General features: G+C 33.6%; 1 protein-coding gene across 3 annotated transcripts in view; it reads right to left on the bottom strand.

Moving 5' to 3' along the window:
• Window positions 1–10131: 10131 nt before the first annotated feature.
• Window positions 10132–19684, bottom strand: part of LOC144967971 (uncharacterized) — an 11568-nt gene continuing 2015 nt past the window's right edge. For 2 of the 3 annotated variants that reach the window (XM_078905799.1, XM_078905798.1), the window contains exons 2-4: window positions 19330–19684; window positions 12021–12103; window positions 10132–10714 (exon numbers count right to left, since the gene is read on the bottom strand). The exon at window positions 19330–19684 is cut by the window's right edge and continues 47 nt beyond it. In XM_078905799.1, coding sequence (XP_078761925.1) covers window positions 10550–10714; window positions 12021–12103; window positions 19330–19402 — 321 coding nt within the window. In that variant the 5' untranslated portion in view covers window positions 19403–19684 and the 3' untranslated portion in view covers window positions 10132–10549. The remainder of the gene's footprint in view (window positions 10715–12020; window positions 12104–19329) is intronic. The other variant, XM_078905800.1, reaches the window with a different exon arrangement.

Here is a 19684-nt window from a genome sequence, read left to right as displayed (position 1 = left end):
TCACCACAACCGCTACCACCACCACCTACACCACCACCACCACCATCATCATCATCATCATTATTCTTCTCTTCTTCTTCTTCTTCTTCTCTTCTTCTTCTTCTTCCTTCTTTTCTTCTTCTTCTCTTCTCTTCTTCTTCTTCTTCTTCTTCTTCTTCTTCTTCTTCTTCTTCTTCTTCTTCTTCTTCTTCTTCTTCTTCTTCTTCTTCTTCTTCTTCTTCTTCTTCTTCTTCTTTTCTTCTTTCTTCTTCTCTTCTTCTTCTTCTTCTTCTTCTTCTTCTTCTCTTCTTCTTCTTCTTCTTTTCTTCTTCTTCTTCTTCTTCTTCTTCTTTCTTTTTCTTCTTCTTTCTTCTTCTTCTTCTTCTTCTTCTTCTTCTTCTTCTTCTTCTTCTTCTTCTTCTTCTTCTTCTTCTTCTTCTTCTTCTTCTTCTTCTTCTTCTTCTTCTTCTTCTTTTCTTCTTCTTTTTCTTCTTCCTCTTCTTCTTCTTCTTCTTTTTCTTCTTCATCTCCGTCTTCTTTTTTTTCGTCTTCGTCACAATTACAAACAACGTCGACACCATCTTCATCCTCATCATCGTTGAGTCAAAAGGTTGTGATCTCTAACAAATCGGACATGGCAGTCCTCTAGATACACGTGTTAACTATTCTTTGACTTTGAATGATTCGTCAATTAGGAACTGTAAGTGAAAACATGCTCCCAGTTGGAACGAAGAGGAATATATAAAGTAAAATTCTATAAAAGTTTGTATGAATCAGTGCCAGACAGAGCAAAGAGAAAAATACAGGAGGAAAATCATCCCCGAAAATATGGTAGATTTTTAAGGATGTTTATTTTCCTTGAATATTTCTTTCTGTTCTGTCTAGCAGAGTTTCATACATGCTTTATCAAATCCTTATATTTTGCCAGCGCCCGCTCCCTAATTATTTGTCACAACTATTCGGATTCAATAGTCTAAAGTCACGTCCGCCCAGCAACCAGCAGCTTGGTTCTAAACAAAGATAATCGGTACTTTTATTCTTCATGCTGGCTAGAACTTTTTCACATGTCATGTGATCAGAATGTATAAAAGTCAAAACATGATCAGATTTATAACGTTTTTCTCCTCTGGATACACTTTTATGCTCGTCGGAGAAGTATTTCATAACGAACGGCGATGATGGAAATAATGACGTCCGTCATTGTTCCGATAGTTTAGAACCATTTACTACGCGTCATTACGAGGGAAGTGACGTCATGACTGCTGAACCCTATTATTAGCTTGTTTTAATATTGTTGTAATGGACAATATTTTGTGTCGGTTTGAGGGTAGGTATTTCCATTAGAACAACGAGTCTATAACAATGGGTTATCACACCTGAAAATAAGTTCACGTCGTCCTATGTCAATGTTAAATTGATCAGGTCGTTTCTCATTCTCATTGCATTCATTACAAGAATCCCTTCTCTATGGGAAAAGGGTAAAGGTAAAGATTATGTGTTTGGTCATTGAAATTGTGCCTTTCAATGTTATCGAATGATAAGAATAATCAAGTTTCCAAGATTTGATTCACATGCTGTTTTAGTTAGAGTCAACTTGAGACTATCTGGGATATTCGTAAATCACATATCCGATGACAATATTATGGTGTTTTAAGACGGATTATTGTATTAACTTAATATAATGATATCACAATAACCCCATCTTCTGCGAATTTCTTCCCTCCACTAAATAGTATAATAATATAAGTGTGTGCCGACATCTGTTGCATACCACAACACCAAGGAGCTCCCAACCACCTCGTTAATTCTATTGGCGTTTCAAACTGCCGTATAAAATAGGCCAACTCAATATTTCTAAAATAATAGTCGATTTTCTTTTCTTTACGAATTTCTTTGCTCTTTGATGAGTCGTTGACCCCCCAATAACCTTTCGATTGGTGACCAATTTACACATGTAGTACTAGACCCAGGGCCAATGGGCGAAACACTCCCTCCCCCTGGGGATTTTATGAGACCAATTTTTTAAGTAAATATAATGTGTGGACTTTCCATTTCTGGCCGGCTGCCAAAAAAAAAGTGTCATCTTCACAGAGTTATTGCCCTTGAAAGGTCATCAAGTGCGTTAAAATGAGCTCGCCACTGCCAAACTTTGAAGTGCCATAGCTTCCTTAGTTTTCATCACACATGTCACAAATTTGGATTGCACTAATGTATATAGACTATATTAGATAAATAATAACTAAATTCAAGGTTCAGAGTCTTTAGTATGTATGAACTTCAAGGATGAATTTTAAAATATTCAAATTTTCAAAAAAGTTTCACAGACACTGTTATATAACTTTAGAGCATTACATATTTCTATATACATCAAAGAAAAAGTGTTATAGCCTGTGTATAGCTAGACCTAAATCTAAAATTTCGTAAATTTTTATTCACTAGTTTTGAAGATATTGGATATTTTGTGATTGTACTGTTGACAGAGCAGTTATTCCCCTTGGTGGATTAGAGAAAGGTTTATAGCAAAATGAAAGCAGTTTATTGTAATATGACAGGAGAAATTTGGTACTTAGGGATAATTTTTTAATTACATCAGCCCAAGGGGAGGAGGGGGGGGGGGTCACATCTAGTCTGACTCTGGTTGGGGGGGGGGGGGGGGTGGGGTCCGGTAAGCATGATGCTCACTCACTTTTTAGGGGGGGGGGGGGGGGGTCCAGGTAAACACTGAAATCAGCTTTTCAGTGTCAGCTTTGCTGAAATAACTATTTAAAAAATAAGGGTTTGCAGTTCTTGTCATAGAAAAATATTATAATGCGAATTATTAGATTCACCATTGGTACTTATGAAAGGAAAAAAGTAACACTAAACTGCTGATGTCTATAATGTACCCTATCATTCAATTTGTCTTTCTGTGAGAACAAAGTTGTGTTGACATGAAATATGAAAATTCTGCTTTGTGTTCCACTGTTTTCATTCATGTGTCCCTTCCCATATTTTTCTATAGTTTCGGTGTCAGGTTAGTCTGTGTTTGTTTATTGGCCTTTTTAGGGCGCTAGCACCTCAAATAGGTTATATCAATATCAGCGCCCAAATGTACGTTTAGTCAGAGAGACCAAAATAGTATATCCTCTTCAACACCCAAAAGAAAACAAGATGCTTCAATTATTTTTTTTAAACCTATGGCTAATGAGGGTTAGTCTTTGTGCTTGCCTATTGCCTGTTTTCATATTATAACTGATAAAAGCTGACATCATATAAGTACGTCCATAAAGCCTGCTACATGTATTAAGATAACACCAACTAAGATGAAAAGCATCATATTGTTGGTTTTCTTTAAATGATAGAATGCTTAATAGATCGGAAAATGTGAAAGATGCTGATATTTATAGTATACCCTATCATCTGAATTGTCTTTCTATGAGAACAAAGTTGTGTTGACATGAAAATTCTGCTTTGTGTTTCACTGTTTACATTCATGTGTCCCTTTCCATATGTTTCCTTTTCCGTGTGCCTGCCCTTAGACATGACCTAAGATAGGAACTCTTTCTGTATGCCTGACCCAAAATTAAATAATTCATCATTGATTAGTTGTCTTACTAGACTAGCCAGATCTTTTTATAAAATTTGATTTCATAATGGCTACCGAGTACAGTGATCCTCCCCATTGTTAGAGTGTCGATTGTTCCTAACCTTTTTCTTTCTTTTTTTTAAATTTCAGAATGAAATAATATGACAAAATAAATTGACATTATAAGCTCACATCAATATATTAACTCATCAACTTGATTGTGTAATGGCTTCCGAAGAGCCTGTTTCTTTGAAAAAAGATAGACATAAGCGACCAAAGACAGTGAAGAAAACCTGTGTTATTCATTATCACAATTTAGCAAATCACGGTTTCCTAAAAACCTTTTACAGAGGAGGCATGGGAAAATGTTCAAAAAATTAAGAGAATTCGACTTGAGAGTGATGACATCAATGAAAGATGTGTACACATCTGTGACAATCTTCCAGATCATCCAGGTCAAGAACATGGCTTCCATCGTCCTTGTTTGAAAAGTTTCACTAACCTGAAATATGTACGGCTTGAAAAGAAAAGAAAACTGGAATCCAACAGTAATGAAGATAATAGTCTTAAAAGAAGATGTGTTGAATCACTGACAGGACCTTGTTTTCCAGATGAACGTATCATTTGTCAGCGAAAAGAGAAATATGTAAACAGAAGAAAAGATAAGTTTGTAAAGTGTCAAACAGAGTCTTCATAATCTTCCATATGTGAAGCTGCCATTTCAGAGGAGATAGCCGCTTGATAGGGTTGACAGAAAATTATTGTCTGATATCACGTGAAGCAAAGTACCATGAAAGCTGCAGGAAGAAATTGACTCAAAAAGATGCTCGTCATAGTAAAAGTTCCAACAAAACGAAAACATTGAAAATTACAGCCCAAAGAGATATGTTTGGCCAGTTGCTCATGTTAAGCCAGTGTCCTAACATTGATCTTCGTAAAGTGATGTGCTATCCACTAAGCCCAGTTCCGTGGGCTTTAGCAACAAGTGATGGATCTTTCTTGAAGACAAACAAAGCTACACTTATGAATAGAATGGAGAAATATGAAATTGCTGACTCAAGAATGAATTTCTTGAAGAGCATCTACATTGTTGATGGCAATGCAGTTCTCCAAGCATTGGTTTCATTACCAGAAACATTTGGTGAACTGGCTCTGAAACTGTTCAGCACACTCCCAAAGTCTACAGACCTTCATTTCATTACAGACAGATACCTCGAGGATTCAATAAAAGCAACAGAAAGATCTCGAAGGGGTGATTCTTCAAATAACACTTTTCTTATTGGAGGACTGTTAACAAAAGTGCCAAGCGACTGGAAGCTATTTCTATCAAGTGGGGAGAATAAAATAAACCTAATGAAACTAATTTTACAAGAATGGGAGTCAGACAAATATGCATCAAAACTCCAAGGCAGAAACATTTTCTTTGCGATCGAAAACACATGTGTACAGCTGAGCAGTGAGAATGGAATAACCACAGATTCTAGACCAATGCCTGAGCTGGTTTGTAGTCACGAAGAAGCTGACACCAAAATTATTGTTCACTGTACATATGCAGCTCAACATTCAAGGAAGGAAGAAATTGTAGTAAGATCATCAGATACTGATGTCTTTTTGTTGCGTTTGGCATTTGCAAAGAAAATTGAAGTCCCTTTACTTTTTGACACAGGTTCAGGGGAAAACAGAAGGCTTCTCAACATCACAAACTTTTCTAGCAAATTATCACCAGAAATATGTGACGCTATGTTGGGATTTCACAGTTTCACAGGTTGTGACACTACCAGCTGCTTTGCTGGAAAAGGAAAAGTACGTCCATTTGCCCTATTGACAAAACACCAAGATTTCACACACTTATTTTCTGAATTGGGAAATCAAGAAGTGCTACATCAAGATGTTTTATCAAAGCTTGAAAAGTTTGTGTGTCTAATGTATGGAGACAGCAGAGCAAATGACGTCAACAAACTAAGAGCTGATACGGTGAGAAAAAGATTGACCCCTGGAGATGACAGACCCCTCTCCCACTGTAAAGGCATTGATTTGTCCCAGCTCCCTCCCTGTAAGAAAGGTCTACAGATGCATAGCAAGAGAGCAAACTTTCAAGCAATGGTTTGGAAGCAAGCAGCATCAAACTTCCCCGAAATTCCAAAACCAGAGGAAAACGGTTGGAAAAGGACAGCTTCTGGTACTGGTAGTCTGGTGATCGACTGGTTTGGAGATGATGACATTATACCAAAAGAACTAGTTAACATTATTGTTGATGAACAGCAACCCAAAGAAGATGACATTGAGGAAGAGGATGGTGAAGAGGAATGGTCTTCTGAATCAGAGGATGATTTTTCAGACTGTGACCAATGAGTGGATGTTCCATACCTCTCAAACCATAACAGAATATATATATATATATATATATATATATATATATATATATATATATATATATATATATATATATATAATGTGTGAATGTGGTGAGTGTGTGTGTCACAATTATAATATAAATGTATTTCAAGGACACCTATTCTCAGTAGTTCACATTCTCATCCTAAAATGCTATAATATGTATTTCGAGAAAATGATGTTTTTGTTTATTAATTTTCTATTTGTCACTAGTAAAGATAGTTTGTATGTATTTCAAAATGACCCTCAAATCATCAGTTTCAAACACAATATTTAGTTATATTAAATTAGACATGTTTTAAAATACAAAAATGCATTTTATAAATTTTTAGAAATTTTTGCACCGAATGACCTTTCAGGGGCAATAACTCTGTAAAGATGACACTATTTTTTTGGCAGCCGGCCATAAACGGATTGCTTAGATGTTATACTAACTAGAAAAATTGGTCTCATAAAATCCCCAGGGGGGGGGGGGGAGTGGGGGTCCCGGTAGCCCTTAGTCTATACGTGTATACGTGTGTACATATACTTTCATACATTCCAGTAATATTCTAGAGTAGAAATTAAGGGAATTCGTAAAGAGACTTCTTTGAGGATTTATTGCAGTGTGTTTTAATTCAGATTTAATCTAAATCAACTACATCTCTTATTGTTTTATAGACAGTTATTGAGGGACTTGGGAGAAGGGATCTCGGACTAAATACGAATCGAACTCAATACAATAGTTTGATGTCAGTAAAATGTATAATAGTTTAGAGACTATAAGCAAGAATTATCGTGGACATTCAATATATATCACTATCTATCTAGTGCACAACCGAATTTTAAAAAAAATGCCTCATCTTTAATCTTACCTACAAGATCCAAGTACGACATTTTATTCATTTTGATACAGAAATATGTAGACAACAGAAATGCTTAGAGTCGCGATATATGAAAAATTAATTTATTTTTTTCAAATTTATCATGATTATCATCCATATCAGTATTACTCTCATCATATTAACCGCCATCATCATTATGATATCACTGGTATTGTGCTGAGAAGAAAGAGATAGAGAGCACGAGAGAGTGAGAGAGAAAGAGAGCGAGAGAATGAAAGAGAGAGAGAGAGAGAGAGAGAGAGAGAGAGAGAGAGAGAGAGAGAGAGAGAGCGAAGAGAAAGGTAATGAAATAAAACCATAGGAAGAGAGTGAGCGAGAAAGAGAGAGCGAAGAGAAAGGTAATGAAATAAAACCATAGGAAGAGAGTGAGCGAGAAAGAAAGAAAGAGAAAGAAAGAAAGAAAGAAAGAGAGAGAGAGAGAGATAGATAGATAGAGAGAGAGAGAGAGAGAGAGAGAGAGAGAGAGAGAGAGAGAGAGAGAGAGAGAGAGAGAGAGAGAGAGAGAGATGTTTTGTTGTTTTTGGATCAATAGATTATGATTGCTGATTTGGCCATATGAAAAATAAAAATAAGCTTTACATACAAATTAGTTTTTCTTTCCTTTTTAAATGTTATCAACCAAAAACTATTGATTTTTATTTCACGCACGTGTTGATACAACATGTATCTAGCCAGGTTAATCATAAATCTGTAAACCCAATTTGATATGGTATCATTGTTGAAATGGAAATATTATCAACAAATCGAAGAAAATAATCGTAGAATACGGTACTAATGTTAAATTAAATCGATAATTTTCCTCGGTAACCGAAGCTGTGGGCACGGTGGTTAAATACCATTAAAATTAAAATATTCATATATTTCCATTAAAACATTGAGCCTATAATAATTTAGGTTATCCGACCTGTAAATTGATACACGTCGGTGGAAGACAATCCACCCTATCAATAATCTTTATCAAACATGAGAGTCCTTCAGGTTCTCGGGGTCAATTAGAACCAAAGCATCACTGTCTGTTTTTTTGTTTTTTTTTTTAGGCTTTTACGACGCTTGCGACGCATGTAGGTCATTTCAGCGCTGAAGCATCACTGTATCTATAATTTGGAATCGTATGAAAAGGACATTGTTTTTTTTGTTGTTTTTTTTGCAGAGAACTTTCTGTGAAGTTAAAATTATACTCTACAGCTTATTTACTTCTGGTGGGACTCTTGATCCAGGGAAATGAAAATGGGAGGATGGGCAGAGAACAAGTTTAGGACGTGCAAATGGTGATTTAATAAAAACCAATATGATTTATCAACTTTAGAAGTTTTTTATTTTAGATTGTTTAACATTATACACGTCAATTATAATTCTAGCTATATAGATATTTAGAAAAAAAATGATAGCAAATTCACATAGACAAATTCAAATGTTTTAAATTGTAAATCTAATGTAAAATTATGCACATTTTACTGCTCAGTGAAGTATAGGAAGGATTGGTATAAAAGAAATACGCAAACAGGATGAAAATACATAAATCAAAACAATCTAGAGGAGGTTGCACAAAACGTATGAACTTAAACATTTACGTATGATACAGTGTTAAATAAAGTAGAGGAAACATGAGCAATGAATCATACCAAAGGAAAAGAAGGGATTGGGCTCGAAACAATAATTACTTCTTTGTACTTTATTGCAATCGTCAGATTATTTTCATCTGTCGACTATGTATCTCTTATTGTATCATAGTTCATCACTTTACAATTCTACACATGACATTGTTGTTGTTGTTGTTGTTGTTGTTGTTGTTGTTATTATTATTATTATTATCATTATTATTAATTATTATTATTATTATTATTATATTATTATTATTATTATTATTATTATATTATTATTATTATTATTATTATTATTATATTATTATATCAATAATGATAATAATAATACTAATAATAACAAATACTACTAATAATGATGATGATGATATATAATAATAAATAATAATAATAATAATAATAATAATAATATAATAATAATAATAATAATAATAATAATAATAATAATAATAATAATAATAATAATAATGATAATAATAATAAAAATAACAATTACAATTTTAATCTGTCTAGAGGCATTTTCTAATTTATGTTTTATGCTTGCAAATAACCTTGTCGATGGCCTTCTTTGACACACAATTGTTTAGTCAAAAGCCTATTTTATTTGGATAGAGATTTATCATTTTTATAGTTGACAATGGTTTCCGGCACTGCTTAAAACTCAATTTAGTAAATGATTGTCATTTCAACTTTTAGTTTAAACAAAAAAAAAATTCATTTGTTTGTCACGTTGCTCACAATTTTGCTGTCTGTCGATGTTGCATCAGAACAAGAATATTTATTCATAGCATCTAATTCAAGCCCAAATGAATGGACAAACAAACAAACATGTATATCATGAACGGCGTTTTCTATTGTAAAATTATGCCATTTTTCCAGTCATTGTAGACAAGTTGGATAAGAATGAATGACATAGAAAATTTTCATATTGATAAACAACAAAAACACATGGCAATACAAATTCGTATTAAAATGTAAACAACAATAATGTAAATTAGATACTAAAAATGGCTGTGTGGTTTATCGTGAAATATGTAGATACTAATATGAAAATGCTGTAGCAAGATACAATCATATGTAAACATTTCCCACCCGTCTGAATGCGTTTGAAGATTTAATGTACGGTATTCGGTTTACTGAAATGCCCACCATTACTCATTACTTCCTGCCAAAACATCCATTAAGAACTTTATCTATCAAACAAAAGTAGGTTGTGTAATCCTAATGACTTGAAATGTGTTAGAGAGAATTACATTTTGTAAGAAAAAAAATGAGCATTTCTATAGCTCATTATCAACTTAATGTGCTCAAAGCGCTTTACAAAGGGTCCCTTACCAACAGCAACGAGACATGACGCGATATTACAATTTTTTACCTCCACCCCGTCCCCTTCCCGTTGTCAAAATACAACACATTGCCAGGAATTGATTGTCAATATCAAAATAAAACGGATAAATCCGATGTTAGTAAGTCTTTATAGCAATGTAAACGCATTGTTTGAAGATCTTATAACCGAACGCAATTGTGGGACTGAATTAATATTTTTGCGTTGCGTGGGTTTGAGAGTAGTTCCAGAACAACAAGCAGGCCCACAACAATTTGGGTTCTAAGACCTGCAAGTAAGTATTGGTCGGTCTATACCCATTGTAATTATATATATATATATATATATATATATATATATATATATATATATATATATATAAAATTTGTTTAAACGGTTACTCTATCCTAATTTGTAACTAGGTATGACGGGAAGACAATACTACACTATCTATATTTAATGATAATATATAAAACATTCGGGCGGGACAAGTGCGATGTGGTATTGTCAACATACAACTACCTAGATTGGTCTAATCTACAGAATATTACAGATATTACCTGTAAAAAGTATTAAACAAAAATGTATATGACAACTTCAAAAAAGAACAAAATACCAAACACCGAACATTTCACGCTCAAAACCTTTGTTGTTGGCTGAAGAAGGGTTTTGAGCCCGAAACGTTCCGTTTTTTGTTATTTTGTTCATTATTGAAGCTGTTATATTCATTTTGTTTATTACTTTTTACAGTCCACATCTTCTAGCAGCTTAGTATCATTTGAATATTATAATATGGGTTGTTTTATCCAACAGGTAGATAATTACAGTAACTAATTCTACAGCAGAAATGGGCATAAAACTCGTTGTCTGGGGCCCTGCATTCTGCGATGGAGGCACATCCACCCTCAAACCATGCATGGACTCTGCTCGGGTAGTGGTGTGGAAATAGCATCCTGAATCGACATTCCTGATAAATGAGAGAAAAACAGATGTTACCTAGGAATGTTAACAACATCACCCAAAATAAAAACAAATAAACACTGAAAAAATAGCAAAGCTATACAAAACAAAAAACAAACCAAAACAAAATTATTATTTGAAAAAAAAAAACAGAAACAACGAAACAATAAACAAAAAACAAAAACAAAACAAAAACAAAACAAAACCCAACAACAACATAACCCCCCCCCCCCCCCGAAAAAAAGCAAAACAGGAAGAAGCCCGACCAGAATATACATATAATGTAGCTTGTCCATGTATTTCTTTTTTTTTTTAAATTCTAGCTCTAGTATTTAAATATAATTTAAAATATTGCAAGGGGAACAATCTAAACAATACTTTAAATAATTCATTTATAAAAAGGGTTATTCCCCGCTTGTCTTTGCGATATGAACAGTTTTTAATGATGGATTTCTCTATGTGGTCGATCCATAGCTGCCTTTAGTATGTGTCAAGCAGCCAAATCGGCCAGCCCCACAGTTGGCGAGTATTAATCATATTTCCACACTATGCCGTATTTCAATCGCCCGTGTTAAAATTGTGATTGATGCTTAAGATCTGTGGGGCTGATTCATTTGTAAGATAAGCAAGAACTATTTAAGGTGGCTATGGGTGGTGGGTTCACAATTATAGATCCATGACATGGGCGAAAAAAAAAAGAAGAAAAATAAGAAGAATTTTAAACTGCGTTTCATATGTAATCCGACAAGAATTTTTTCTTTGGTGCCTTTTCTGTCGCATAACGAAAATTCTGAAATTGTCCCTTCAACATTGCAAAGCACGCCTAAGCACAGCTTTTTAAAAATCTTTCACTATTTCAAAACATAATATTAGAATTTGTCAGGGTCTTATGAAAAATTCTTTAAGCGTTTCCTTTTATAGCGGTGACGTGATCTTAGTTCCATTAGTAGATTATGACGATGGTTGTGGTGGTTATAAGAATATGTTGTTGTTGTTGCTGTTGTTGTAGGTTGTGGTATTGGTGATAGTAGGGGCGATGCTAACTGTTATACTGATGACAACAATGGTGACGCAAATGTTGATGATGATGATGATGATGATGATGTGATGATGTGAAGATGATAATGAAGATAACTGTGATAATAATGGTGGTGATGATACCAATTAATAGATATGAAGATACTGACAATGTAGGAGATAATAATGAAATATATGATAAAGATGCAGTGATGAGGATTAGAATAATGACAATGACAATAGCAATGGCAATCTTGATGACGTGAGTTGTGATGATTTATTTATTACACAATTACCTCTCCTTTGTCGCAGATTTTGATCATGGCACTCATGATGCATTCGTAAACGGTCTGCCCTCGACACGACAAGCACCTCAAACCTGTAAATTATATTTTAAAAAAAAACAATTTGAAAATAAAGATACACCAATAAATCCGAGATTGCCTGAGAAATTGCTACGTTTACCTATTAACATGTCTGATAACACAAATTGTTATGGGTTCGTTGTTCTCATGGAAATTCTCAAACCGACGCAAAATATTGTTAAATTAAGCCCATAATTGTGTTCGGTAATCAGACCGCCTAATATTTGCACCTAGGTTTAAACCTTTGACTTATTTACACTGACAAAGCACTTTTTTTTCATTTTGGCAAAAAATTTATTTGTCACATAATAATAATAATAATAATAATAATAATAATAATAATAATAATAATAATAATAATAATAATAATAATAATAATAATAGTTAAATATATGGTTTTTATATAGCGCCTTACCCCGTATCTCAATAAGCTCAAAGCGCTTAACAGTAACGTGACAACTTTCATTCAAAACATACAACCACCAAACATGTAGTATGAAACAAAGCAATATATTGATGAAAGAAAATTATCTCCACGTCATGTCAAATATTCTTAAACCCAAGAATTCCAAGAAATTTAGGAGGAGAACTTCATAATCTGTTATGTCGCAGTTTCAACATTCTGAGAAACCTGAAATTTTATGTTTTCGTTAATTTATTTAATGACTTAAAGAGGATAATACATGTCTTTTTTGCCTAGTAGAACAATACATTATGGGTGATTTGAAACATCTGATTTTCTCTGACGATTATAAGGTGACCAAGCTGTTGCTTGAGAATGTTTACTCATTTTCTATCCGGCTGTGACTAAGAGGGGCTCTGAAAACTGTCTACTCAAATATCTTCTTAGAAATCTGACACGTAGTGGATCATTTAAATCGGTCAAAATATGAAAGGGAAAAAAATCTGGCTAAATTTAAGCGTTTTGTCAATGTAAAGTACCAGTACCAGCACTGAAAGTGAACAAAAAAAAAAAAGGAAACAAAATCAGGATGCCCCAATAATCCCCGTAGTTCAACTCCCACATCTTAATAATAATAATAATAATAAGCTGAAGTCAGAAAGTTAATTTCATGATAGAAAACAAAACTAAACAAGACCGAATTAAAAATTTCCGAGTTCAGTACAGATTTGTATTAACCGTTTACCCGCGAAGTTCGATTTTATTTAATCTGACATCACATTTGCCGTTTACACAATGAGAGTAATAGCAAAATGTGAAAAAAAATTTGAGCTTTTCTGTTGCGCAATATCCACTAAACGTGCTCAAAGCGCTTTACAAGGGGTCCATGTTGACAGCAACATTTAACATTTGGGACAAGACATGACACCTGTAAGGCGATATAATATTTTTTTCGGACAGAGACAACGCTGTTAACGGCCAGGTACTCAATTTACACATGAGTACGGTGTGAGAATTTGAATAAAGAGCCTTTTCCAAGGATTAAACTATTCGCCGAGCGAGGCTCGAACTCAGGACCTTCAGACCCGAAAGCGAGTGTCAGACCACTAGACCACATAGCCGTACATCTGGCTAAATTGAATTGAATTGAATATTGAATTGACATCCCATTTGTCGTTTACACAATAAGAGTAATAGCAACATGTGTCTCAAGTTATAAAGCTGTCACTGTTGTGAAAACAGTTCGGTCTACGTTTCTTCTTTCTAGAAAGAAACATCACATTTACTGTTTTCACAACGAGAGTGGGAGCAACAAAGTATCTAAGGCTTCTATTCTGTCACTGTTGTCTTAATTAAAACGGTACGTTTTTACGAATTTAAAAAAAAATGAAAGAGGTGTATATTTGAAGATATCCGTCTTGCCTTTAAGAGGTTAAGGAAATAGTCAACAATATTATTTTTTGAAAAAAGTAGACCCTCAGAGCCATTCGGCCCCTGGAGCCGGATTTTATTTTATCCCGGTTTCTATAGCGTGAAACAGACAATACCAATTGTTTGTTATCCTTTGGATAGGACGCTATTGTATCGCAAAGTACTTTCCGCCAAATCTAACTTGACTCAGCTACCCATTCACTGCTGGGGGGACAGAGGGGTCAGAAAAAAAGAAATCTTGACTGCATCCGGGATCAATCTCGGTCCCTTTGAGTGTGAAGCGAGTGCAATACCAACTGAGCTATAGGGACCCCTAATAATATCAGTTAATTTGCACAAATCAAAATTCTTAAATCCTCCTATGAAATGTATAAAAAAGTGCCAATGTGGCATAAAGCTTTACATATTTCATCATATTGTACATTGCTTTATACAGAGACCCGGGTAGCTCAATTGGTAGAGTGCTCGTTTCACAAGGAAAGATGGCGATTTCAATGCCGGTTTGAGTCAATTTTTTTTGTTTTTGTTTTTTTTTTTGTTGGGGGTGGGGGTGGTGGGGAGGGGGTGAGGTTCTAATAATTCTGCCTACCCATCAGTGGTTAACCAGATGTGCCTGTTATGTCATATTATCGGAAGAACTTTGCAATATTTCACGTCTTGTCTAAGGGGTGACAATTAATTGTTAAAGTTCATCTAAAAATAAAAGAAACCAGAATTAATTCCGATTCCATGGGCCTATGGTGTCAGAGGTATGTACATTTGTTTTTACCCGTATGTTTTAATGATAACTGTAGTCAACAACTTATTAATTTCTGATTTCATCGCTCGAAAGTCACACTGGGTAGATATCTTTGCCTAATTTGTTTTGCTTAATCCAGAGACAATAAAATTGGAATCTACGTCGCATCCTCCCATCTTCCTATTGTTGACACATAAAAACAAAAACTGATTGTGCATTGGAAACGTGTTCAAGATTAACTGAGCATCAGTTGGAAATGAATGGAATTGATTATGCACTAGGGCACTGCTGTCAAAAAGTTAAAACATTTTTTTAAAAATTGAGCCTTTATATAGCGCAAGATCCACTAAACGTGCTCAAAGCGCTTTACAAGGGGTCCCTGGTCAATAGCAACACTTAACATTTAGGACATGACATGACGCCTGTTAGGCGATATTACAATTTTTTTCGACAGAGACAACGCTGTTAACGGCCAGGTACTCATTTTACACCTGAGTACGATAAGAGAATGTGAGTAAAGAGCCTTTTCCAAGGACTCAATACGCGCTGAACGGGCTTGAACTCAGGACCTTCCGATCCGAAAGCGAGTGTCATGCCACTAGACCACATAGCCTTACCCTGATTGTGCACTGGGAACGTGTACAAGATTAACTGAGCATCAGTTGGAAATGAATGAAATTGATTGTGCACCAAGGCACTTCTGTCAAAAACTAAACGACACGTGGATAATCATAGAAAACTTAGGAGTAAGGCAGGGAAAACCATCTTCCGTATTTATTCTTCATCAAAATAACAATACGCAGGACCGTCATTATTGGGAAGAAAAGAAGCAATTTAATGGCAATAGGAAAGAATCAATTTAATGACATGAGCAAAGAAGCAATTTGATTTTACTCGTATAAGGAAAGAATTAATTTGATTGTACTCGTAAAAAGATTTCTTTGATTGCATAAAAGAAGACGCGATTTGATTGCAGAAGAAAAGAAGCAATTTGATTGCACAGCCATATACTTTGCACCGGTAGTCTGATTCAAAGTGGTATTTGTGATATTCAAATGAGTACCTAAAAAGCGCTTCATTAAACATTTCCTTGTTACACATGCGTGCAAATATTCCAAAGAAATCGTTAGTATCTCGTCATTGCATTGAAATGTAGTTGAGTCAGATCTCAAAAAAGGCAAAGTTCATTCTTTTTTCTTCTTTTTTTTTTTCTTTTTTTTAAAATATTCATGAACCTTATAGTCCTTAAAAGGACGGATTTTAAAAGCAGATAAAACAGTTGTCAAACTGACATCCTTTATTGTTGATGAGGTGTTAAATAAGTGGACATATCCTTAATAAAATACACATTAGTGAATCACACGACCATGATAGCGTTTATAATCCCTCATAATATAGCATCAGGCCGTATGGAACGAACTGTCCAGTCTATGCAGTTCAGGTCGCCTCTAATGCGTCTTTATTTATACCATGACTAGTGCACTGTTTGTTAATGCCAATAAAGCAAGCTACTCCGTTATTTCACAACTAAGTCGAATGGGGTAATATGTATGTATAAACTGCATGACCCTGATATAACGCAGAGGCTAGAGTGACGCGCTTTATTCGCCTAAATGATTACTGACTATACTTAAACATCGTTTGATTTATAGAACGAGACACCACACCGAGCGTAAAAAAAATAAATTCAACTATTTCTTTATTATTATTATTATTATTATTATTATTATTATTATTATTATTATTATATATTATTATATATTATTATTATTATATTATATATTATTATTATTATTATTATTATTATTATTATTATTATTATTATTATTATTATTATTATTATTATTATTATTATTATTATATATTATTATTATTATTATTATTATTATTATTATTATTATTATTATTATTATTATTATATTATTATTATTATTATTATTATTATTATTATTATTATTATTATTATTATATTATTATTATATTATTATTATTATCATTATTATTATTATTATTATTATATTATTATTATTATTTTATTATTATTATTATTATTATTATTATTATTATTATTATTATTATTATTATATTATTATTATTATTGTTATTATTATTATTTATTATTATTATTATTATTATTATTATTATTATTATTATTATTATTATTATTATTATTATTATTATTATTATTATTATTATTATTAATTTTCTTTCATTTCAATAGCCATTCGGGCAAAAACATCTCTTACAAGACAGCGATGGCGAAATTCTAGATGTAGCCACCGCCCATTATCTTTCCACCTATTTTCTTTTATTTTGAAGTTGCCCTTTCGTATCCCATGATAATAAATGGCTTTGGTTTGCTATTATCGGGCGGTTCTCAGTTTTCTCAACATTATGGCCAAATCTCTCTCTCTCTCTCTCTCTCTCTCTCTCTCTCTCTCTCTCTCTCTCTCTCTCTCTCTCTCTCTCTCTCTCTCTCATTCAATCACTCAATGTCTCCCTCTCTCTATCAATCTATCTATCTATCTATCTATCTATCTATCTATCTATCTATCTACCTATCTATCTATCTATCTATCTATCTATCTATCTATCTATCTATCTATCTATCTATCTATCTATCTATCTATCTATCTATCTATCGATTGATCTATCTATCTATCTATCTATCGATCTATCTATCTATCCATCCATCCATCCATCCATCCATCCATCCATCTATCTATCTATCTATCTATCTATCTATCTATCTATCTATCTATCTATCTATCTATCTATCTATCTATCTATCTATCTATCTATTGAATCGTGTTTGATATAAATATGGTACGAAAAGTGCTCTATCTATCTATCTATCTATCTATCTATCTATCTATCTATCTATCTATCTATCTATCTATCTATCTATATCTATCTATCTACCTATCTATCTATCTATCTATCTATCTATCTATCTATCTATCTATCTATCTATCTATCTATCTATCTATCTATCTATCTATCTATCTATCGATCCATATATCTATCAATTTGTCTTCCTGTCCGTCTATACTTATATTGATTTCATTATATCAGTATATTTGTGCTTCATTCTTCTCTCCCTCCCTATCTGATATATATAATATAATATATATATATATATATATATAATATATATATATATATATATATGTATATATAATATATATATATATATATATAATATATATCTTTCGATCAATCGACCTATCCTCCTCCCCCCCCCCCCCCCCCTTCTCTCTCTCTCTTTCTCCCTCCACAAACACACACACACACACACACGCACTCTCTCTCTCTCTCTCTCTCTCTCTCTCTCTCTCCCTCCCGCTCTCTCTCTCTCTCTCTTCTCCTCTCTCGCTCTCTTTCTCACCATCTTCCTCTTATCTCCTCTTTCTTCCTCTCAGTCCCTCGTCTTCTTCATTATTCTTAGTAATATTTTCGACAAGTAAATTACTAGATTGCCTACAATAAGCATTGTCTATAAATGCATGGCAGCAACTTAACTAGACTATTAATGCCACTTTTATTTGTCAATGCATGAAATATTGACGCTAATGGGTCATTATAATTACATATGTCTTTGTGTTCCATGTTTTTTTTCTATCAAGACTTAACGTTGTGTTAGGGTTAACCAGATACTGAAAAGTCAATTTTAACTTTACCGGGAACCAACGTGCATATATTTGCAATTCTGATTGACAAACGAATGCAATTACGGCCTTGATTTTGGGAGTGTTACCATTACAACAATGAGCCCATAATAGTTTAAGTTATCAGACCTGAAAATAAGTATACGTCGCCTCAAACATTTCGGTTGAAATGAATACATCCATCGAGAAGAGTGAGTATTATTCCTCAAGCTTTAATAAATTAATTTTAATCATTCTGAGCTCATTATGACTTTAAACTCTTTCTTTGTCTAGATAGTTCGATTCTACATATTCCCAAACTGGCACGCTGGGTCACATTTTTGTGATTCAAGTGTCTCAAGTGCGCCAAAAAAAAAAACAAGTCCCTTGTCGAAGAAAAGTTCAAAACATACGCATATTGGTCTCAGTGTATTCAACGGCTATATATTTAAGAGTCATTAGTAATAACATTCGGATAGTCAGATAACATACTAAGCTAAGAAAAAAGATGAAAGTCTGATAGTGCTAAATCTAAACCATAGTATGTAGACTGTAGCGGAAACATCCAGGAATTTGAGCCGTTCTACTTGCATCTTTTGTCACATATGTGAAGAGGTGAAGATATTCAGAAGAAGGTTTTTCCCCGTATTGTAATATTAATACGCAACCAAACCAAATAACCCCCCCCCCCCACCCCCATAAATCTGAAAGCAAAACAAAGTAACATAACAAAACAAAACAAAAATCAAACAAAAGAAAAAAAAATTAAAATAAACAAACACGTCATTCCATCACCATTCGAACATTCTGACATGGAATTAACCTAGTACAACAATAGATTTGAAAACGCTTATTGGCAACAACCAAGTGTCTGGTATAATCTATGTTAAAAAATAATAATTCCATCCAAAAATTGCTAATCTAAATTTATTTGCAAAGTCAGTGGGTTGGTGTGTAAAATAATTTGCAAACCGGAAGACTATGGAAGTACCTATGGATTTAGTTCCCCTTGATACTCACCACTGACCAATGAGAGAGTGGCCAAAAAGGCACACACAACACCTGCCCTGCCGATGTGCCTTGATAATCCCATTCTATTTTAAGTCACGTCACATTCACATGAATTGGAATTATAGTCCTTAACCAGAAATCCTTAGAAATACAACTGTTTCCTTCTTTTCATTAACAACGGTAGACTGCTTTGAAATACACTCCTCTTTTGATTGTTTTGCTCACCGGAGGAAGAGTCACATTTTCAGATCAGCCTTAAGGTTTGAATAAAAGCATGACGATCTCTAGCAATAATTGAAGAAGTTTTGAAATAAATTTCTCTCAACGAAATGATAGTACTATATTTCATGCCATGAATTTTTTT

Source organism: Berghia stephanieae, chromosome 3 (assembly GCF_034508935.2).
Source record: "Berghia stephanieae isolate SIO BIC M18660-M18661 chromosome 3, UCSD_Bste_1.3, whole genome shotgun sequence".
NCBI lineage: Eukaryota > Metazoa > Mollusca > Gastropoda > Nudibranchia > Aeolidiidae > Berghia > Berghia stephanieae.
Note: the sequence above shows the minus strand (reverse complement) of the source record. Positions and strands in the feature narration are given on the sequence as shown.